At 59.2% G+C, this 22,182-nt stretch overlaps 2 protein-coding genes and 1 long non-coding RNA gene across 6 annotated transcripts; 1 reads left to right on the forward strand and 2 right to left on the reverse strand.

Annotated features, from left to right (window-relative positions):
• The first annotated feature begins 78 nt into the window (after positions 1 to 78).
• MTRFR (mitochondrial translation release factor in rescue) lies at positions 79 to 12,425 on the forward strand. 3 transcript variants are annotated; one of them, XM_084867815.1, is made up of 4 exons: positions 93 to 217; positions 6,921 to 7,148; positions 8,114 to 8,408; positions 9,513 to 12,425. In XM_084867815.1, exons 3-4 carry the CDS (start codon positions 8,127 to 8,129, stop codon positions 9,750 to 9,752), a joined length of 522 nt encoding a protein of 173 aa, XP_084723941.1. In that variant the 5' UTR covers positions 93 to 217; positions 6,921 to 7,148; positions 8,114 to 8,126; the 3' UTR covers positions 9,753 to 12,425. The 3 variants fall into 3 exon arrangements, with proteins under 3 accessions (XP_084723939.1, XP_084723941.1, XP_084723940.1); XM_084867814.1 differs by lacking the exon at positions 93 to 217 and adding an exon at positions 5,400 to 6,207; XM_084867813.1 differs by lacking the exon at positions 6,921 to 7,148 and having other exon boundaries at positions 79 to 217.
• Positions 12,143 to 21,703, reverse strand: CDK2AP1 (cyclin dependent kinase 2 associated protein 1). Of its 2 annotated transcripts, none has more exons than XM_084867806.1 (4): positions 21,470 to 21,703; positions 17,291 to 17,388; positions 15,302 to 15,428; positions 12,143 to 12,931 (listed from the first exon to the last, which is right to left on the reverse strand). In XM_084867806.1, the coding sequence occupies exons 1-4, from the start codon at positions 21,522 to 21,524 to the stop codon at positions 12,864 to 12,866; spliced, it is 348 nt and encodes a 115-aa protein (XP_084723932.1). In that variant the 5' UTR covers positions 21,525 to 21,703; the 3' UTR covers positions 12,143 to 12,863. The 2 variants fall into 2 exon arrangements, with proteins under 2 accessions (XP_084723932.1, XP_084723931.1); XM_084867805.1 differs by lacking the exon at positions 21,470 to 21,703 and adding an exon at positions 20,445 to 20,539.
• On the reverse strand, positions 14,255 to 15,282 carry LOC311613665. Its single transcript, XR_014793497.1, has 3 exons — positions 14,857 to 15,282; positions 14,678 to 14,826; positions 14,255 to 14,618 (listed from the first exon to the last, which is right to left on the reverse strand). It is a non-coding gene; the product is annotated as an uncharacterized lncRNA (long non-coding RNA).
• Positions 21,704 to 22,182: the final 479 nt, after the last annotated feature.

Below are 22,182 nucleotides of genomic sequence, written 5' to 3' on the forward strand. Positions count from 1 at the left end.
AACTGGTGCGGGGCGTGGCCATTGTCAAGCCCTCTCGTCTGATTGGTTCGCTGGCCTCAGCTTCCCGCATGCGCAGTTGGTAAGCAGGCGGTTCGGAGCCGCGGCTGAGGCACGGCGCATGCGCAGACTCGAGACCGCCGTTGCGATTCCCTCCTTCCTCGGTGGTGACTCGGGTTCCCACCAGAACTTTGGGGGCGGAGGCCAATCGCGGGGTCGGGTAAGTGTCCGCGGAGAAGTCAGGCACCCCACACGGTTACCCACGATTGTCAAGGGCTCCGGAAAGGGGACGGCGAGTTTGCGACCCTGAGTCGCACATCCTGTTGGCCTGAGTCCCTGCAGCCGGTCCAGGCACCTGAGCTGTTTTCCCTGGACCTGGTGTGTCCTAGGCTGCGGGGCTTCTGCGCTCTTCAAAGGGGGATTTGGGGGACAGGAGAGGGAAGCCCGTGCCCTGGAGAAAACAGGACAAATGGACCGATCCCCGTGGACTTGTCCAGCAGAGTCTTATAGCGCCCGTAGCACGCAGCAGGGCTGTTTGAGGCCTGGCACATAGCGGGTGTCCGCGTCGCTCTTGTCAGATCTTTCAAAGGACTAGAGAGATGCCGCTCCATGGGCCCCAGGCCCCTCTCATTAGCTCCGTCCTTGTTCTTCAAGCTAGTTCAACCTCTCAGGTACCCGCAGCTTTGAGATTTCCCTCCAGGTGCCCCGAGAGCTGTACACAGCACAGGGACTTTGGTTGTCACTTAGAGGTGCCTGTGCAGGCAGGACTTTGGAGGTGTGTTTGCCCTTGGCATGGGGCAGCCCATGGCATCCGAGCCTCCCAAGAATCCCTGGCAATAATGTCTCAACTGTAAAACATCGGTCTCTCTCCAAGACCTCATGCGTGCCTGGAAGATGTCAAGCTTACCTAAATCGAGCCCACCCACCCCAAATTATGTTAATCCACCTGTGGAAATTATGCTCATGTGATACCCAACCGAAGTCCAATTATTTTTTTATTTCTTTAATATATTTTATTGATTTTTTTACAGAGAGGAAGGGAGAGGGATAGAGAGTTAGAAACATCAGATGAGAGAGAAACATCAGTCTCCTACTGGAGATGTGCCTGAAACCAAGGTACATGCCCTTGACTGGAATCGAACCTGGGACCTTTCAGTCCGCAGGCCGACGCTCTATCCACTGAGCCAAACCAGTTAGGGCCCAATTATTTTTTTATCTAGAGGCCTGTTGCACAATATTCACGCAAGAATAGGCCTTCCTTCCCTGGCTTCAGACCTCTCTCCCAGTGGAACCTCACTCATATTGCTTCCTCCACCACCTCCCCCTCCTCGTCATAGCAGGTGTCCAGCCCCTCTGCACCTGAATATGCAAATTAACTCACCATCTTTGCCTGGTTAATTTGCATACTCCTGATTGGCTGTGGGCATAGCATAAGTATGGTCAGTTTACATTAGGTAATATGGTGCTTTTATTTCATTCTTTTAAATATGTTTTTTTTTTTTTTAATTTGGGGGAGAGAGGAAGGGAAAGGGATAGAAACATCAAGAGAGGAACATGGATCAGCTGCCTCCTGCACCCCCCCAGGTATGCGTGGGACTAGGAATGGAACCAGCAACCTCCTGGTTCATGGGTCCATGCTCAACCACTGAGCCACACTAATAGGGCGAAGTCTTTAAATTGACAGCTTTATAGCGGAGATCTTTCCATCTCGTACATTGACTGGGATAAGATCAGGCTATTCAGTAACAGTGGCCGCTAATAGCTTGAAAAACTTAGTGCCTTTTATCCGGGGGTTATTTTGTGTTGTTGGTTTTTATATCCAGAGTTTGTCATCGGGGGACCAGTTCTCCACAGCAAAAGAGGAGGAATCTAAAACTTTACATCTAAGTTTATCCATTAAATACGGAAGGAAGTGATAAGTTATACATTTAAATATGGATTTTTCTCATCTTTCCCGAGCTTTGTGACTTTTCTTACCATATTAGGTAGCCCCTGAAGATCTCTAAGTTTGAAGCAAGGCTTGTTTGATGAGGTGGGTTTTTATCTTTCCATTTGAACCTGCCGGGAAGTCCAGCTGTGCCCTTGACATCACAATTTGTTCCTTGGCACCTGCTTTCCTGGACCAGAATTATGACCTCACCAAACAGTATGTCTTTGGTTCTTTCAAGGTTTCCAACTACTTCTTGAATGGGACCATCCCCAGTAAAATAACTAGCAGGTCACTGTTCTAGAAGCCTTTTCACTATGACCTCTAATCAGATAAACGCCCATGAAATCGTAGGTTTGCAGAGTGGGTCTGAGCTCTGAGATCACAGTGTGTGTGGTGTGTCAGAGGTTCCTGAGCTCCATAGTTTAGGGATCCGAAGTGCTCACTGCTTCACATTTGTCGCAACATGGGATTTTTCTCACCCCAGCTGTTATTATTACTACCTCCATTTACAGATGAGCAAATGTGGCCAGAGTTGCATAGAGAGTTGAGACATTGACACAGGTCCCGTTGACTACAAAGCAATATAGCCTTTCAGGGGCCAAAAAAAATGAAAGGAAGTGTCAAGAAGAGAAAGTGGAGGAAAATGAGCTACCACTTTAAGAAGCTCGGGAAAGATAAAGAAACAAGCTGTTGAAAGGACCAATTTAGTTTTAAAAATGGACCAGCTGCCCTAGCTGGTGTGCTCAGTGGTTAGAGTGCTGGCCTTTGAGCCCACTCAGGGTCGGGAGTTCGATTCCCGGTCGAGGAAGCGTACCTGGGTTGCAGGTTCCATCTTCTGCCCTGGTCAGAGTTTGTGCAGGAGGCAACAAATCAATGTGTTTCTCTCACACTGATGTTTCTCTGTCTTTCTTCCTCCTCCCTCCCTTCCACTCTCTCTACAAAATCAATGGAAAAATTATCCTCAGGTGAGGATTGAAAATAAAAGGGGGGTGTGGGGGGGGAGTACCAGCTAATGTTCTTCCAAGATAAGTATGAAATAGCCCATGTAGTAGGCATCACTTTATTTGTATCAAGCACACTCCTACTTGGAAGTGCTTTGAAGACATTTGAGTCCCAAACATTAGCCATCATTATGGCAATAGTGGCGGGGAGAATTTTTTAGGAGAAAATGTAGAGGATTGTTATTGCTGATTTTTCATGTGCTTCTGTCATTTTAATATCCTGGGTGTCAGTTATAAAGTTCCTGTCAGATGCCATAAATACAAGACCATCATGGTGATGCTCATGAACAGGATGGGTGTTCTTCTCCATGGGTTCAGAGTTTTCTGCTTAAAAGAAAAACTGAACGGATGTTAAGGGATGAATGGAAAGTTTTTCTCTTTGTCTGCTTTCCTTGTTGCCTCTTCAACTGGGCAGCAAGAAGCCTATTAAGCTTTGACCGGACCTCTTTCCCCCCCAAATCCAAGATAACTCTGCATTTCCTGCTCAACCCATTATGCTGGACTTCCTGGAGAACCAAGTCTCTGTGAGCACTTCCTGTGCAAGAGGGGCTTCATCCTCTGGTAAACCGGCCTGAGCCAGCCCAGTGGCTCCATTGGGCGGGGTTCGAGCCCAGAAGGGTCCCAGGCAGCTAGACCAGGAGAATGAGCGCGGTGGGAAAGGCAGAGGGAGGCTGCTCTCTCTGACTCCCATTCTGCAGGGAGCACAACACCCCTTTGCCACAGGAGTGAGGATTAAGCATTTCTCAGAATCCTCCTCCTCCCACGTAGCCTCTGGTGCCATCCGCTGGCCATTTTGACGTTTTAAAGCTGCAAGGTTGCAATCAGCCTTTTCAAGCTCACTGAGCTTGGTCTTTGCCCATTGTTCTGAGACCTGTTTTTTTTTTTTTTCTTTTTCTTCCTTTTTTTTCCCCTTCATTGATTTCAGAGAGAAAAGGAGAGAAATAGAGTGATAGAAACATCAATGATGAGAGAATCAATGATCAGCTGCCTCCTGCACACCCCCTACTGGGGATCGAGCCTGCAACCCAGGGCTGTGCCCCAACTAAAAACCAAATGGCAGCCTCCCAGCTCGGGCTATTTCACTGTTTGAATGGGATTACTAGAACATTAGCATGTCACACGTGGCTTGCGTTCTGTTCGTATCAGGCCACGCCATGCTAGCACGAATGCAGTGGGAGCCAGCGTTCCAGGTTTTCGTTCTTCGGGTGACCCAGCTTCTCCATCCCCTTGTTCCCATCTCACCTTCTCTGTGAATTCAAATCCATATTCATTCATTTCTTTTCTCTAAGTAGCTTCACCCAGCTCCCTCCTTTCCACCTCCTCCATCTCTAACGTCCTGATCCTGGGGTTTTCACCCCGCAAATGGGACACTCCGACAAGTGCTCAACGCCCTTAGCTGGCCCTCGAAGTGGCCAGCAGTACAGCCTTCCCGGGAGCTGGTTAGAAGGTCAGAGCCTGGCCCGGCCAGAGCAGCTCATCAACCTATGAGCCAAGAGATCACGGTTTGATTCCGTCAGGGTACATGCCCTCACTGCGGGCTCAATCCCCAGTGTGGGATCAATGATTATCTGTCATCATTGATGTTTCCCTCTCTCTCCTCTCCTTTCCTCTCTGAAATCAAATGTTTAAAAAAAACAAAACACATTTTTTAATGCAGAGCTTCAGGCCCTGGTGACCAGTACCCCCTCTAACAAGGTCCCCAGGGAGTGTGTGCCCCCAACAGGTTAGTGGTGAGAACCATAACCACCTTCTTTCCTAAAGCCCCCATCTGGGTCCTCTCCACACCTGCTCCTCCGGTTCGGTTCGAGGACACTCTGAGGTCAGGCCCAGGGGCACCTACGAGGAGCAGGTTCCGAGGCCCCGTCGCAGGCCCCGCAGGGGACTTGGGCCATAGAAAACGCGTGAGAACCACAGCTCCGCAGCAGGTCCCCCATCCGGCCCACCCGATGGACATCTCACCTTATCTCTTATGGCTCCTGGTAGACACTGACACTGTTACTGAACAAATTACCATTTCCTCTGTCAGGCCTGGCACCTCTTATCTCCCTGGGCCGAGCGGGAAGGGGCTGGACAATGAGAAGCTTTCACCTAACCTGCCATCAGCAGTTGCTGAAGCCGCCGGAAGTGCGGGTGGGAGCCAGCCGCGAGCTGAAGCTGCCACTCCCAGGAAGGAATCAGAGCCGAGCTCTCCCCACCCCGGTGTCCCTTACTGGCACTCCTGTCACCTTTTCTTCTTTTTTAATGTCACCACGAGCTCCGATTCCAACGGCTCTCATTGTTCACTGAAGATTTGGGGTTGCTCTTTGGTATCACAGACGCTGAAATCCAATCCGTGATGGTCGGAGCTTTGGGGAAGTGGAACCGGGTGTTTGTCACGTTCAGCTGTCCCTGGAGGAGCGCCAGGGCCCCGGGAGAGACCAGTATTCAGGCTCGCCGATTGGCTGGGCATTGGCTGGCAGACAAAGCAGCAGTCCCCGCGCGGGGGCCTTCCTGAGCTCCAGTTGGTGGGAGCCCTCCAGTGCGGAGTCGCTCTGAAAGTGGGACAGAAAGGTGGAGATGTGAGCCACACTGGGTGACAAAGCAGCCCCCCCCCCCTTTGTCTGGGGGGTTCGCCTCACCTCCCGCTCGCTTCCTCTCTATCATCAGCCCCACCCCAGCGCCGTTCCACCCGGCCATTCACTCACTCTTGGGAGAGAAACCCCAAGAGACGCGCTGGCTGGTGTTCCGTAAGGAATCTAATCCAGGGACCGAGCAGACGCCGTCTGAGGCACAAAGGAATCCTGTCCTGCGGCTCGAAAGCAGAAAGGAGGGAGGAAGGGGGTCTGGACGGGGCCTCGGTCTGGAATCGCTTCTCGGAGGCGGTTCTTTGTTCCGCGCTGTCGGGCAGAGTGCCCGGTTATGGTCTGTCGTCTTTCCGGGGGAGACTCCTGAAACCGCCCACACGGCAGACAAAGGCCGTGGGCAAAGGGGCATTTGGTGGGCACACTGCTTCCCAACAGGCCTCTTCCCGCCATGGGGCCCTCTCCACCAACCTCCCTGCCCCCGCGCTGACCAGGCTTCTCACACGGTCCGAGGTGGACCGCGCAGTCATGGAGGTGAAAACTAGCACTGGCCTACGCCTAGCAAAGAGTTCTCTATTGAAATAGTAGAGATAGAAAAGAAGGCTATCGCCCAGCACTGGCCAGGTAGCTCAGTTGGCTAGAGCATCATCCCGATGCACCAGGATTGCGGGTTCGATTCCCCAGCCAGTATGTAGAGGTATCAACAATGAATGCATCAGTAAGTGAACCACAATGGATGTTTCTCTGTGTGTGTGTGTGTCTCATCAAATTCTTTGTTTTTTTCTTTTTATACTCATCGTTTTTAAAATATATATATTTCTATTGATATCAGAGAGGAAGGGAGAGGGGGAGACAGAAACATTAATGATGAGAGAGAACCACCGACCGGCTGCCTCCCACACGCCCGCATCTGGGGATCAAGCCCAAAACCCAGGCATGTGCCCTGATGGGGAACCAAACCTAACCTCCCAGCTCATAGGGCAGTGCTCGGTGAGCCATGCCGGTCAGGCTCAAATCAAGCGGCACAATCATAGTTCTCATACTCCACCGGCAACCAATCTCATGCCTTCAAAGGAGCTGCAAGAGCGCCCGCCTCCCCGCCCCTCCAGCACTCCGCTCCGGCTCCGGGCCTGCCTGGGCCTGCCTGGGTGGGGCGAAGCTTGTCCTCCATCCTCCAGATGAGAAGGCCGCCCGCCAGGTTGTGACTTGCCCCTGTCCACACGCAGATCTCTGAAGAGATGACACCTTTCAGATCCCTGCCTCCCTGGCCTTCGAGAGAAAAGGAAACCAGAGCCCGTGTCTCACTGTGTCCTCACAGCCGTTATCCTCCGCGCTCGTCAACGAGGCACTTCCGCTCCTGCTGCCTCCGGAGCAATTCTTTAAATCTTACCCTCAACACCGCTCTCTTTTTGACTGTCCCCCTCTGGTTAGACTGAGCTCCGTGAAGACAGCCTGGCTCTCTCACCGCCCGTGGCTCAGAGCACCTCGCCTGGTGTTTGGAACCTGCCAAGCGCCTCCATGCAGGTCAGCTGGCTCGGCGGGCCTAACACCGCGGACCGGTTGGATCATGTCATTGGCTGCGCGGCTGAGGCACAGGTGTTCCTGTTCAGCCCAAGAAACTGGAAACACTGGAAAACAACCACCTGACGTTGATCGATAGTGAGTTACAGCGGCCCACTGTCTAGCTCAGCCATTCACAGGCGACTGCTCACTGTCCTATGTTTGGATTTCAGAGACTCCCCAGCATTCACATAATGTCACCAGACTCAGCTCCCACTTCTGCCTGATGTGCTGGTTAACACTTCAGCAAATCACAGCCCCGGTCTGAGCTTCACACGCAAACCCTCCCCTTCCTGAGAGAACGGCACCTCCGGGCCTTGAAGATATTTCTGGTCCAGCCTGGCCGGTGTGCTCAGTAGTTGAGCATCAACCTATGAACCAGGAGGTCCCAGTCTTATTTCCAGTCAGGGCACAGGCCTGAGTTGTGGGCTTCATCCCCAGTGGGAGGTGTGCAGGAGGTACCAGATCGATGATTCTCATCATTGATGTCTCTCTTCCTCTCTGAAATCAATATATATGTTTACACACACACACACACACACACACACACACACTGAGTGGCCCAGATTATTATGATCTCTGAATGCATAATAACCTGGCCACTCAGTATATATCCTATATAATAAAAGGTCAATATGCAAATTGTCCCCTCAGCCAGGAGTTCAACCATCAGGCAGGCCAGCCAACTGCCCATGTCCCTCCCCCGGTTAAGCTGACTGGACCCCACCCATGCATGAATTCATGGCCTCTACTATAAATTTTATATACACACACACAGTGGCCAGATTATTATGCATTCAGAGCAGAGATCATAATAATCTGGCCACTCAGTGTATATGTATGTGTATATATTAAAAGTCCATTAAAAGATATTTCTGGTCTGTTACAAGAAAATATTTACCGGTGGGCAGGGTACAGTCAAGTCACGTGTCTTCACTCACTCCCCAACACCCTTCCTACGAGATGGGTCCTCGTTGTCTGAACTGGCTTGTCAGAGTTGCCCGGGGGCCTGAAGGGATGTGGGAGCAGGCCTCTCCCTGAAGGGCTGTCTCCTGTCTGACCAGGTCTTCGCTGTCCATGGGCGCCTTGGGATCCTTCCGCTTTCCTGGCCCGCTGACCAGGATGTGCCCCGTGCCGTGGGCATGCCGGCCTGGGGAGAGGTCGTCGTTGCTGTCCCTGGTGGCAAGGGTCCCTGCGGTCCAGGCGGCAGGCAAGAAGGACCGGCTGGCCCCTTTCTCCCTGGAGGAGAGTGACCTTGAAGAGCAGTTTGTGAAAGGACATGGTCCAGGGGGCCAGGCAACCAACAAGACCAGCAACTGCGTGGTGCTGAAGCACGTGCCCTCCGGCCTGGTCGTCAAGGTAGGGCAGAAGCAGGGTGGGTTTTCTGGTCCCCTGCTCCGAGCTCCTCCCCGAGAGCCTCCCAGCCGCAGCAGCCTCCTCCCAGCCTCTGGAGCCAGGTGCTGCTGCCCTCCTTGAACTTGGCAGGCAGCAGAGTTCTTAAAACCACGGCAGCCGGCGGCCGCAGCACTGCCGTGGGGCCACCTCCCTGGGCAGCCAGCAGCCTGGAGGTCTGCCGCAGGGGCCGCGGCTGCCCTCCGTCTCCTTGGAGGCCCGTGACGCCCACCCTTCCGAGCATGACCTCAGACAGACCAGCCATTCTCGGCGCCAGGAGCATGTACGGCTGCCTGTGGGAGTCTCCCTTCCCTATAGAACCAAGCTCCCATGTCCCCAGCTGTCAGCACACCTGACCCTAGGAAATGGTGGCCTGGGGCAGGGCACTGTCCCTCCAGGCTGCGTGGCCAGAGGCCCGAGGGGCAGCGGAGCCTGGAGATACAGCCCGGCCGAGGCCTGTGCTTTAGCTCAGTCCGCACAAGCCCCTGCACCCCTTCCTCCTGGCGGGACAGGTAGGGACGGGAGGCTGGGAGCGGCTAATGGCCGCCAGGCCCTGCCCGCTCTCCCGCCACCGAGCACATGGCTCGGTCTCACCACTGCTCCCCCTTCCCTGACAGCCTGTCATTCAGGAGCCACAGAAAACCCGGAAACCTGGCATCCTTTTTGTCTCACCCGTTTTATGTAACTCACCCCGAATCCTCTCTGTGCCATGCTCACTGGCATCTCAGAATGCCTATCAGCTGTGCCAATGCTGGGCTGATGGTAAAGAGCCCTTTCCCTCTGACAGACGCTGGCCTCTGTGCACAGTGCTCGTGCCCTGCCCACACTAGACATTTCCGCTTGTCTTCAAAATTATTTAAAGGCTACCGTGGCTTCTAAACAAAACGGCACTCCCAACTCTGAGACAGTGGCTGTGAAAGCCACCTCAGACGTGGGTGTGGGCCAGGGACACGCCCTTCCTGGGATGCTTGCAGGGTGTCCTGGCCTCCTACTCCCCGCCGCCACGTTGAGTCCTGGGGTCCCGAGAACCAGCCTGCGGCCTCAGGTCATGAACCCCCTCTCCCTCCGCAGTGCCATCAGACGAGGTCCGTGGAACAGAACAGGAAGCTGGCCCGGAAAATCCTGCAAGAGAAGGTGGACAGTTTCTACCACGGGGAAGAGAGTCTCGCCTCCAGAGAAAGGCGCGCAGCGGAGAAGAAGAAGCAGGAGAGGAAAAAGAGAGCGAAGGAAACCCTGGAAAAGAAGAGGCAGCTGAAGCAGCTCTGGGAATCGAGTAAGAGCTCCACGGCGGAAACAGCCGGCCCCGAGTGAGGAGCGCCGGGCCCTTCGAGGAAGAACGGGGTCCCTCACCCGTGGCTGCAGGGCTTCAGAGGCATTTTGTGGGTTTAAAGCGTCAGATTGTTTGACGTGGCAGACTAAATAAACTGGATAGAGACGTGCTTACAACAGACCTGAGAAACGCAGGCGGTCCTTGCGGAGGACAGTGGCTGTTGGGGGAGCGGGTGGGGGAGTGGGGGTGGGGACTGCGTCGGCGTCAGGAGAAGCAGCTCCGAGGGCTGCAGGTGGCAGGCGGTTGGATTTCAGGGCCTGGGCTGTAGCAAGAAGGGTGTCGCCTCTTGTCTTTATACCTTATTTTGCTATCAAAGGTTAGAAATAAAAAGTAGGACTATTATTTTAAAGTATGACTATTAAAAAGGTCCATTTCTATGGAGAACTGTGAAATTGAGACAAAGATTAATAACCTGTAGGATAACCTCATCATCCACTGGGAGGTCACTGCTCAATGATATGTAAAGGTCAGTTTAAGAGAATAAAAAACAAGACAGTGCAGTGGTCAGCAAACCGCGGCTCATGAGCCACATGCGGCTCTTTGGCCCTTTGAGTGTGGCTCTTCCACAAAACACCACGGCCTGGGCGAGTCTATGTTGAAGAAGTGGCGTTAGAAGAAGTTTAAGTTTTTAAAATGTGGCTCTCCAAAGAACTGTCAATCGTTGTACTGTTGACATTTGGCTCTGTTGACTGATGAGTTTGCCGACCACTGCCCTAGCCAGTTTGGCTCAGTGGATAGAGCATCGGCCTGTAGACTGAAAGGTCCCAGGTTCGATTCCAGTCAAGGGCACATGGCCCGGGTTGTGGGCTCGATCCCCTGTGGGAGACTTGCAGGAAGCAGACGATCAATGATTCTCATCATGGATGTTTCTCTCTCTCCCTCTTCCTCTCTGAAATCATTAAAAATATATTTTTAAAACAAGACTTCCAAGACTTCCAGGTTAGTAAGTCGCTGGCCCCACTAGCCAGTTACACCACGTGACCAAGTTACCTCTCCGATGTGGAAGGAGGCGCCTTGTCCCGCGTGTGGATTACAGGCAGGTCTGCAAGGGATGAGCGTCCCGAAACCTGATTTGCTTGCGAGTTTGTTCGACACCATCACCCTCCTCTGCCCTTACCGTTGTTTGGGGCTGTTCAGGCAGGCCCACAGCCTGGCTCGTTGGAACGCTTCTCAGGTTCCCGTAGAAAACCAGCAGGGGAGCCTCCCTCGCTCCTGCATCCAGAGAAACTGACCTCTAAGGCGGTGACCTCGTCCAGCTCAGGTGTCCTGCACAAGGCTCGCTAGGCCCTGGTGCAGCGGGCAGACCTTCCCCGTCCACCTTCCCCCCGAGGTCGCCAGTAAGGCAGAAGCCGTAGGGCGGGAGGGCTGCAGACAGGAGCTTCCCTTTCCATCGCCTGCCTCCTGGAGACAAGCTCACTCCCTAAAGCCCTTCCTAGGGCTCAGAGCCTGCAAAACTGCCCATACCCCGGCCAGAGTGCTCCCCCGCGGGGACTCCTAGTACAACTGCCTCCTCCGCTCGGATTCTCGCACGGCCAGCACCCCCTGGCGCTGACCCACGCCAGAGCAGCGTGTGAAGTGGCCACGCTGCATGGAAAACAGGTTCCTGCAGCACCCGGGAACGCTCACAGGATCGGCACCTAAAAACAGAGGAGATACTAACGGCAGGGGACGGGGAGGGTGAAGGGCAGTGAGGAACAGCTCTCACGCCGCCCCCCCTGGAGGCCACTGCAGTTAAATCCACCACAGCTCACTGTGCAGCCCCGCCGTCTCCCTGCGTGACCGCAGCACACGCCTCCCAGCCCGTGGGCTAATCAGTCACATACGCCCTGACCCTTCTGGGTCAGGCGGGAAAGTGCCACCTTTGACAGGTCTCTCCTGCCTCCCCTGGAGGAGCTGTTTTTTGTTTTTGTTTTTAATATATTTTATTGATTTTCTAGAGAGAGGAAGGGAGAGAGATAGCTAGAAACATCGATGAGAAACATGGACCAGCTGCCTCTTGCACATCCCCGACCCCCGACCAGGGATGTGCCCACAGCCAATGTACATGCCCTTGACCGGAATCGAACCCTGGACCTTTCAGTCCCCAGAACGACGCTCTATCCACTGAGCCAAACCGGTATCGGCTCAAGGAGCTGTTTTTAAAAATGCCAGGAGCCTGGCTGGTGTTGCTCAGCGCTTGAGCACTGACCTAGTAACCAGGAGGTCACAGTTCCAATTCCCTCACAGGGCACATACCCAGCAGGGGGCGTGCAGAAGGCAACTGAACCATAATGCTCTCTCACCGTTGATGTTTCTCTATCCCGTCTCTGAAGTCAATCAAAGGAATTTCTTAAATGACACTTGATTCAAGGAAACCACATCTTGATACCAGTTGTTAATGAAAATAAGCTTTATTACATCAAGTAATAAATACATACAAAGATGCAGACAGTATTAGTCACTTCCTTCCAGATGTTTGGGTCCACGGCTGGGAAAGGCGGGCTGAAATCTAATACATCCTCAGGGGAATCTCAGGGGTCCTTGTCAGGCGAGGCTCGCGGTTCAGTCAGTTGCTCTTTCTTCTGTATTTAAAACTTGTGCACTTAAAAGATTGACTTCAAAGTACTAAGAGTCATGCAAATGCTTAAGCAAAAAAAAAAAAAAAAGGAAAGAAACTTACATTGAGCAGAATCTATACTCTGTGGCGAACGGGACTGGCTACTAAAGCGCTGCCTCGGACTGGCTGACACACACCTCAGAGCGGGATGGGCTCAGAGGAGAAACAGAAGCACTTGAGGAACAGAAATGTATCCAGGAGAGACAGACGGGAGGGGCCCCGGGGGGCCAGCTAGTTTGCCTGATAGGTAATGACGTGCATCGTGGAAATCAATGCTTAGAAAAACACAAACGCCCTGGGAAGTTGCTAACGAATATGTAAACCTAAGAACTGCGAACCCTCGTCTCCATCTCGGCGACGGGAGGCTCGGAGCCTGACGGACCGCGGGAGGGGCACGGGGAGGAGAAACGGAGCTGTGACCGAGTTTCCTCCGAGCGGGGACGGGAGCTGTCACTTCCGGGAGGAGGATGGAGGGCCTCGCATGCCGCCGGGGCGGCTAGGACCTGGCGTTACGCTCCGTCTCGGCCAAGCACTCCCGGACCAGCCCTCGGGCGTGGATGATGCCTGCAAGGGAAGAGGCAGCGGCTGGGACCGGGACCGGACCCGGACTGGACCCGGACTCGGACCCGGACCCGGACCCAGACCGGGACAGGAAGGAGGAAGAGGAGGGTCCTTCCACCAGCAGCCAGAAGGCCCTCGCACTGGACTGGGACCCGCATCCAGCCACCCGGCCTCCACGTGGTATAAAAGGCACTGACGCCCCAGCCGGTTTGGCTCGGTGGGTAGAGTGTTGGCCTGCAGACCAAAGGGTCCCCCCGGGTTAGATTCCAATCAAGGGCACATGCCTCGGTTGCTGCCTGGGCCCTGGTTGGGGTGTGTGCAGAAGGCAACCAATCGACATGTTTCTCTCACATCAATGTTTCTGTCTTTCCCCCTCTCTTCCACATTCTCAAAGATCAACAGGAAAATATCCTCAGGTGAGTATTAACTGACTATATTATTAATTTCAGAAAGGGAGAGAGAGAAACATCGATGATGAGAAAAAATCATTGACTGCTGCCTCCTGCACCCCCCACCCTGGGGACCGAGCCTGCACCCGGGCATGTGCCCTGACCGGGAATTGAACTGTGACCTCCTGATCCATAGGTTGATGATGCTCAACCACTGAGCCACGCCTGCCCCGGCTCCTTCCCCCCTCAAAGCCCTTCCCCACCGGGGTCTCCCTAACCCCTTCCTGTGCACGCAGGGTGCCCACCAGCCAGCTCCCAGACGGGACTCCACACCACGGCGTTCCTGGTGGCACAAGCACCGTCTCTGAGCCCAACTCACTCTGAGGATCCCACACCTTAAAGTTGTTGCTTTTCTCTTCTTGTTTTTTTTTTTAAATATATTGATCTCAGGAAGAGAGAAGGGGAGAGATATAGAAACATCCATGATGAGAGTCTTCTGTCCATCGGAAGGTTTTGCGTTGGAATGCTGATCAGGGCACATCCCTAGGTTGTAGGTTCAATCCCCAGTTGGGGCGTGTATGGGAAGCAACCGATGTTTCTCCCTCTTTCCCTCCCTCTCCCTCCCCTTCCTCTGACAATTAATGAAAACCTGTCCTCTGGTAAGGATGTTTAAAAATCCCACAAAACAGCCGGGACCGGTTTGGCTCAATGGATAGAGCGTCGACTTGGGGACTTAAGGGTCCCGGGTTCGATTCCGGTCAAGGGCATGTACCTTGGTTGCGGGCATATCCCCAGTAGGGGGTGTGCAAGAGGCAGCTGATCGATGACTCTCTCTCATCGATGTTTCTGGCTCTCTATCTCTCTCCCTTCCTCTCTGTACAAAATCAATAAAATATATTTTTAAAAAAATAAATAAAAAAATAAAATAAAATAAAAATCCCACAAAACACCCAGGGCTCACTGGCTGTCCGACGCCGACCTATGGACAGTGCGCTCACTCCCTGGTGCCCACTGCAGCCTCCCGCTGCTCCACCTGCACTGGCCGCTGGGCAGGACGCTGCTCACCCGACTGTGCCCAGAGTGGGCCCTGGGTGTGTCCACACGCTGACTTCACGCGGCTCCCGATCCCCTGCCAGACGCTCAGGGATTCCCGTTCAGGTGACCAGCGCCTCCGTCCGATCTGACCGAGGCCCGGATGGCAGCACTGTGCCCACCTGGCCCCGGGCTGGAGCGGGGTTCAGCCCAACCCGCCCCAAACCCTCTCCGGTTCCAGCCTCTGACCACCAGTCCCCTCCCAAACCCTCTCCGGTTCCAGCCTCTGACCACCAGTCCCCTTCCCACAACGCCGTGCCTGTCTCACCCCGCCCGGCCCTGCCTGTCCCCGGGGACCCCGACCCCGACCCCCACGGCGGCCCCCGCGGGTGCCTCTGCTCATAACCCGGCTGCTGCTCTTTCCTCCAAGGTGCTCCCCGAACCCTCTGGAGATCCTCACACCCCTCCTGAGATGAGCTTCACACACACACACACACACACACACACACACACACACACAGCCACCTTCTAAACAGTCGTCCTCCCTCCTCCTCTCACCTCACAGGGCAGCCAGCGGCTCCCGTCCTGAGACGCCGGGTGCTCACAGAGTCACTGAGTCGCCTTTCCCTGTGCTGTCACCTCCATCACAAAAGCATCCAAGGCACCCCGTCGCCTGCCCCGGACTCGCACAGACCCCCCCCCACTCCCACCCCCACCGTCACCCGTGGCCCCAGGAGGGCAGCAGGGAGGAGGCAGACGGACCCTCCTGCAGCCACAGGTGGGCGAGGCTCACGGCGGAGCTGCCTCCCGTCCAGCCCCCAGCCCACACCCCAGAGCCGCTCACCCTGCCGATGCCTCCCGCCCCCGGAGGCTCGGCGCCCCCAGCCGCCCAGGGGCCCCTAGAAAACCCCCCGCAGTGACGGGCCGGGCCTCGGGCCTCCTGCGGACGCACCTCGCTTTAGCCTCTCCATGGCGCTCTTGCTGCCCGCGTACGTGGGCCGGATCTCCTTCCCCAGCTCCTCGATGATGGCCAGCAGCTCGGCGTATTTGCTCTGCGGCACCTGGCTGTTCCCTGTTCCCTGGAATCGGAGAGCAGGTCAGACGGCTGACGGCCCGGCTCCGGCCGGTCAGGGCCCCGCGTCTGCGCGGCCAGGACGGTGTGGCGGGCGGGCGGCGGCCCAGAGGGCCCTCCCCGCCGAGGGGCCCACAGAGCAGGGAGGGGCCGCCTGGCCTCCGCCCCCGGAACCGCCCAGCAGCTCCCAGAAGCTTCCAGCATCCCCACTGTCTGCCTCACGGCAAAGGCTTCACTGCGAACGCCCCAGGGCCCGGGGGATGAGCAAGGATCACCCAGGGGCTGAGGGTGCCGAGCGCACGGGCGAGACGGAGGCCACGCCTGGGGTGGGCAGGACTAGAAAGCCACCAAGGCCATCTGGACGGAGCCCAGCTCCCCCACTGGCAGGCTCGCCCCACAGAAACCCTTTTCTCCAGACACCTCGACAGCCCCATGGGCCTCTCCCTCCTCCTCCTCCTCCTCCACTCCCTCCTCCATCTCTCTCTCTTCCTCTTCCTCATCCTCCTCCTCCATCTCTATCTCCTCCTCCTCCATCTCCTCCTCCTCCATCTCCTCTTGCTACTCCTCTTCCTGCTCCATCTCCTATCTCCCCCTCCTCCATCTCCCCCCCCTCCTCCTCCTGCCCCCCCTCCTCCTCCTCCTGCCCCCCCTCCTCCTCCTCCTGCCCCCCCTCCTCCTCCTCCTGCCCCCCCTCCTCCTCCTCCTGCCCCCCCCCTCCTCCCCGGTGGCACCAGGACCGGCCTTCCCGCCTGGAGGCCCTCGCCTGCTCCTCCCTCCTCCTCCGCTGCCTCTGCTGCTGAGTCTCCAGGTCCTTCCTCTTCTCCTGGCCCCGGTCCTCGGCCTCCTGCCGCCACCGCCTCATGGCCAGGGCGTTGCGCCGCCGCTCCAGGCCGCGCTTCAGCCCATCCTCCCGCCGCCGCCGCTTCTTGAGCCGGTCCCTTTCCCGCGCCCGGGCCCGCTTCTCCTCCTGGGACAGGACGGCCCGGCGGGGCATGGCCGGGGGCCGCACCTCACCCCGCGGACGGTGTCCACGGCGACCCCAGAATGTGCCAGTTCCGGCCGCGAGAGAGAACCTCGCAGCTGGCAACCGTGGCCGCCCCCCCACCCCCCCGCAGGCCATGTTTCCCCGTGGCGCCACGGCGCTGCCTCCTCCACGCTCCTACCCGCCCCGGGACCCACCCGACAGGGAGGAAACCAGGTCTCCGAGGGGCTGCCAGGGGGCGTCCTGTTCTCAGACGTGGCAGGACCAGAGCCCGGCCTGCGTGGCTCAGTGGCTGAGCGGCGACCAAGGAACCAGGTCAGGGCACAGGCCCGGGTGGTGGGTTCGATCCCCAGTGAGGGGCGTGCAAAAGGCAGCCCATCAATGATTCTCTCTCCTCATTGATATTTCTCTCTCTCCTTCTCCCTTCCTCTCTGAAATCAATAAAAAAATTTTTTTTTTTTTTTTAAAAAGAAGTGGCAGAACCAGCTATGAGCCCAGGTAGCCCCCCGCTCAGGAGCCACCGGCTCCTCACCACATGCGTCTGGGTCCCCTCTGCTGGTCAGACCCACAGCCAGGCCAGGCCTTCTTCCCCGGGCATCAGGCACAAGACCACCCACTAGGGACATACAGGGGGTGGCGGCCCCCCCAACAGAACCGCAGCCCCCAGGGCTCCCACCTTTCCCTGCGCCCCCCCCCCCACCGCCCACCCAGCTCAGTGTCCCCAGGAAGCACCCTGCCACCCTCTGAGACACCTCCGGTCCTGAATATGAGTCCAGCCGGGGCCTTGACCTGAGGAAGCTCAGGTGACCTCCATCCATCCATCCATCCATCCATCCTCTCTCCTCCTTCGTCCCTCCCGCCGCCCATCACCCCCGCCGCCGCCATACCTGCGTGTAGCCCAGCGATGGCGGTCCGTAGTCACTCAGCAGCTGGCGGTACTGGGAGGACACGGCCATGCTGGTGGACGGCGGGTGGACGCTCCCCGCTGGGGTGGAGGAGAGAGCAATCAGGAACCCGTCGCTGTGACCAGCCGTCCCCGAGGCGAGGACCCAGGGCCAGCCACAGGCCCTCTGCCCGGGCCCCGTGCCATCAGCCGTAGCCCACCCTCTCCGCAGGCAGAGACCCCCTCCTGCCCTCTGGTTTGGCCTTGGCCGGCCCCTGGCCTCGACGACTGGTCGTAAAATCTAACTAACAGGCCCCTGCCTGGGCTTGGCACCCACCGCAGCCGCAGACACCACCACTCCCGTGGTCCGTGACCTCCCTCCCATCCCTGGGGTCCGGAGGGCACCAAAGACGAAGGTGCTGCGATGCTCGGCCTAACCCTCGCCGTCTCCGTCACCCAGGGGCCGACCACCTCCAGCCACATCCCTGCCACAACCGCCCGCTGCACCCAGGATGGCCACCCAGGGGCTGCGACATCCCGTGGGCTTGGGTCTGAGCCCCACCCCTGGCCGGCGAAGGGTGCACGGGCACCAAGCCGGGGATCTGGAGCATACCACGGCCCGTGTGTCTGTCCTCAGACAAGCCCTCACCCTCTGAGCCCATCACCCCTCTCCAGAGCGGGGACAGGACTCCGGGGAGTCCGAGTCTACGCCCGGGTGACTTGCACCCGAAGAGGGAAGGGGCGGCCCCCCTTATGGACCCCAGCTCTCGGAGACACTGTCCCTCGGCCGCGAGGGATCCCTGGGGCAGGAGGGCGTCTCCTGAACGGGGTGGACCGGCAGCGGGGAACCCCCCAGCTCCCGGCTCAGGAGCTCAGGAGCCGGAAGCATGCGGACCTGTAATGGCGTCCGAGTGGCCATTAGCGGGGAGAGGATGTCCTGTGGGATGACAAACAGCGGTGACCATGGAGAATGGACCTAGCCCTCCTCGGCAGCTGCCCGCCCGCCTGCCTCCTGGCCCGGCCCAGGCGCAGCTCCCCCGCCCGCCCGCCACCCCTCACACGCAGCCGGCGGGCTCGGCAGACTTGGCCCCGGGGAGGGACAGCTGGTGCCAGGCCGGCCAAAGCCACCAGCTGCTCATCTGGTGCGGGCAAGAAGAGGGCCGGGAGGCGGGAGCTCTGGACTCTGTCTGGCTGACGGGGCTGGAAGGGGCCCTCGAGAACCCGGGAGCTCCTGGCTGGAGAGAGAAACAGGCCAGAGAGGGTGGGCACTGCCCCGGGCCACACAGCACAGGGGAGGCTGACCCCAAGGCCCGTCCCTCGGTCCGTCCACGCTCAGGCCCACCCTGGATTTACCCGCCGGGACACTGGGCTGCCAGCGTGGCTCAGGGGCGGAGCGTTGACCCATGAACCAGGAGGTCACGGTTCAGTTCCCAGTCAGGGCCCATGCCTGGGTGGCAGGCTCGATCCCCAGGGTGGGGGGCGTGCACAAGGCAGCCGATCAATGATTCTCTCTCATCATTGGTGTTTCTGTCTCTCCCCTTTCCTCTAAAATCAATAAACGGATTTTTTTTTTTCAAAGCATGGGATGCCCAGTCAGGCAGGACCCATGGACACTGCCACTCCAAGAGGGTATCTATCTGGGCACATCCCTGGCAGCTCTGAGCCTCTAAGGCGGGAGAATATCGCACGGTGGGACCGTGCTGCTCAGCAGGGGGGGGCTCACTCCACCCAGGGCACAGGACTGGGGCAGGGCGGCTGCCCTGAGCTCCCCTCACCCCCTCCGCCAAACCCCAACTTCCTGCCCTGGCTGACATGGGCACCGAGTGTGGTCTGTGAGCTCAGGCTCTGCAGCTCCAGAGCTGGATGCTGAGCCCGCCCGCCGCTGCAGGCGGTGACACCTCCCAGGGTGCTCAGGGTGAGGCTGGGGCGCCCGGAAGACGGGTGGGCCGGCACCCCCAGGCATCCTCCTGGTGTGCTCTCGCCGAGGAGCCAGCCCGGCTGTGCCACACCTGGCTGTGTGACCTCACACACGCCCTTCCCCCTGGAGGCCTCGGTTTCCCCATCCGCTGGAGGCAGTGTTCCCACCGGAAGGTCTCATGCTGCCAGGCTGGGTATCAGGGGCGAAGGGAGGAGCGGGGAGAAACTGCTCAGTAGCTCCGGGCAGGTGACCCCCACCGGGTGCCGAGCATCCCTCACTGCGTTACAGGAGGGGAGAGGGGGTGCCTGTGGGCCTGGGGAGTTGGCACACGGCCCTGAGTTCCACTCATGCCCCCTGCTTCCTGCAGACCCAGGGTCCGGCCGCCCGAGGCCGGGCAGAAAGCTGCCCGGGTGCGAGCTGGTGCCCGAGCCGCAGACAATGCCCGCGGCGAGCGTGCGGGGACCAGGCGGCCGGCGGGAGGGACTCGGGGCCAGCGCCTCCCCGCCCCCACGCCAGACAAAGAGCGGCCTGGGCCCGGGGAGCTGGCGGCCTTCCCGCCACTTGGGGCGCCTGGGGGGGGGCTCCCCGGCGGGGAGGGAGGGAGGAGGCGGAGGCTTTGTCTAACTCCTGCCGCTGCTGCCACCGCGGGCCGGGCCGGGCCGGGGCTGGCAGCCCGCGCGGGGGGCAGGGCCGGAGGGCAGGAGGCAGGATGACAGGGAAGCCCGGAGAGTCCATCTTGGATGCAAATGGCAGGGGAGCTGGGGCTCCGCAAAGGGGTGCACGGGCAGGGGTGCCCCCCCAAGCCCCAGAGATCCGGGCACCTGGCACTCCTCCCGGGTGTCGCCAGAGAAGAAGAAAACCCCGTACAGGTGCCGGCAGCCCAGAACCGGCTTCAGGGCTCCTGAGCGGGTGCCTGTCACTCATGACCCCGGACCCCAAAGGTCCCAAACCCTCCACACCCCCCCCACCCCCCGACCCCGAGGATGACAGGAGGGAAGGAGGGGAAAGGGGGGGGGGCCCACCTGGCCCACAAAGCCTCTCTCTTTGAGGCTTGCAGACCCCAGAGCAGGTGAGGACGTTTGAGAAAATAGCCCTGTTTGCTCTTGAGGCTCAAAACCCACCTTCACCTTCACCTTCACCTCCCCCCCCCCAAATGCACACCCTGGATCTTAACCCTTTTTCATCCCCAAGGCTGCATCCAGAAAGTTGAGTACACGTGTGTTCCCCTGTGTGTACACACGCCTGCACAGACTGCTGCTGTGGGTCCCTCCGCAGACGCTGGGAGCTGAGGAGTCACATTCGGAGACAAGGCCCGAATCCGCGCGGCTGCCAGCGCCAGCGTGGCATTCTGACCGGAGGCCAGCCCCTCCCGGCCCCTGCCCCCCCCCCCGCCCCGCCCCGCCAAGGCCCCAGCTTTTGGGGAAGTCTGTTCCCAGCCAACTGCCTGGAGGAGCAGGACCCGGGGCGGGGACAGGCTGGCCCCGGGGCGAGGCCCTGGGCACAGCCCCGAGCGGCCTGACAACTTCTGCGGAGTTTCCCGGGACCTCCCGGCGGCAGCCCCGGGGAGGGGAGGGGAGGGGAGAGGGTGGCCCCTCCCGACTGGGGCTGGAGGAGGCCTTCTCTGTCCAGACTTGGGGGCCCCCCCGAGAGGTGAAGGCCGGCTCCGATGCCCCCATCCCCCCACCCCGCCTGCCAGCACCCAGAGGCGCCCGCTCCTCTCCAACTTCCTCCCCAGCGCGCACCCAGAGGGGCCTCCCACGTGTCCCGCTCCGCCGACCCCGCTCCGCGCCAGGCGGAGCCCCATTCACTGCGCCCTGCGCCCGGGGCCCCGTCCCCCCTGCGCCCCGCCTGCCCCGGGCCGGCCCCGCGCACGTGCGCCTCTGCGGCCGGCGGAGCGCCCGGCCCCGGCCCCCGGCCTGCAGCCCGCGCCCCGGGCCGGCCCCGCGCCCCGCGCCCCGCGCCCGCCGCTCCCGCCTCCCGCCGGCAGGGGCCGTCGCCGCGCCGCCCGAAAGCGGAGGAAAAAGGAGCCGCGGAGCCTCCCCCGCCCCCGCCCGCCCGCCCGCGGCCGCCCGCAGCCCGAACCCCGAGCCCCGGCCCCGGCCCCCGCCCGGCCCCGCGCGCAGCGCACCCGCCAACTTTGGCGGCGCGGGGCCGGGATCGGGGCGGCGGCGGCCCGGGACCCGGCGCCCCCGGCCTGGCGGGGCCCCGGGGACCCCCCCCCCGAACCGGGCCCCCCGGCGGCACCGGGGCGGCGCGGGCACTCACCGGCGTTGAGGGCGGCGGCGGGCATGTGCGCGGCCAGAGCGGGTTTGTACGACATCCCCCCGGCGGCCGGCGCGGGCCGAGCGCCGTCCGTGCGCCCGCCGGGCTCCCGCGCACTTGGGCGGCCGGGCTCGGGCCGCGCCGGCAAATATGGCCGTTCGTCCCCCGCCGCCCGGCGCGCTCCCTGCACCGGCGGGCGCGGCGGCCGCAAACTTTGCGCCGAGCCAGCGGGCGGCCCGGCCGGAGGGGGCGGCCCGGCGCCAGGCGCCCCGCCCCGCGCCCCGCCCGCGCCCGCGCCGCGCCCGCCGCAACTTGGCAAAGTTTGGGGGGCGGGGGGCTGGGTCCGGGCGGCGCCGGGCCCCGGGGTTCCTTTCTTCTTTTGGCGGCCAGCGCCTGGAGGTTTCTTATTTTACCGCTTAAAAAAACATCTATCTACCTACCTACGTATCCTTTCATTTGAAAGAGCAAGATTTCAGCGTTACTTTTGCGTCCCCGGCCGGCGGGGGCGGGGATGGAAAATTACCTGGAGAAAATGGTGGCGGATGGTATTTTGTTGGAAGCACGTAGATCCTTCCCAGACGCCCGGGTCTGGCTCTTCCCCGGAATCACAACCACCGAGTCTTGACATTGATTTCAAATAAATCGCACGTCCCTGTCTGCAGTCAGCGGTGTTTAACCCTTTGGGGGGCCAGGAGTTTCCTCCCGGGGAGAGGCGC

Source organism: Pipistrellus hanaki, assembly GCF_964339955.1.
Source record: "Pipistrellus hanaki genome assembly, chromosome: 19".
NCBI classification, from domain to species: Eukaryota; Metazoa; Chordata; class Mammalia; order Chiroptera; family Vespertilionidae; genus Pipistrellus; species Pipistrellus hanaki.

What these genes read in the sequence shown, in the direction of transcription:
- MTRFR (XM_084867813.1), top strand. Translation starts at nt 8,127, where the DNA reads ATGGGCGCCTTGGGATCCTTCCGCTTTCCTGGCCCGCTGACCAGGATG. An exon ending in CCTCCGGCCTGGTCGTCAAG is followed by an intron (nt 8,409 to 9,512) that starts GTAGGGCAGAAG and finishes CTCCCTCCGCAG; the next exon opens with TGCCATCAGACGAGGTCCGT.
- CDK2AP1 (XM_084867806.1), bottom strand. Translation starts at nt 21,524, where the DNA reads ATGTCGTACAAACCCGCTCTGGCCGCGCACATGCCCGCCGCCGCCCTC. An exon ending in CGCCGCCGCCCTCAACGCCG is followed by an intron (nt 17,389 to 21,469) that starts GTGAGTGCCCGC and finishes CCTCCACCCCAG; the next exon opens with CGGGGAGCGTCCACCCGCCG. An exon ending in CATCGCTGGGCTACACGCAG is followed by an intron (nt 15,429 to 17,290) that starts GTATGGCGGCGG and finishes CTCCGATTCCAG; the next exon opens with GGAACAGGGAACAGCCAGGT.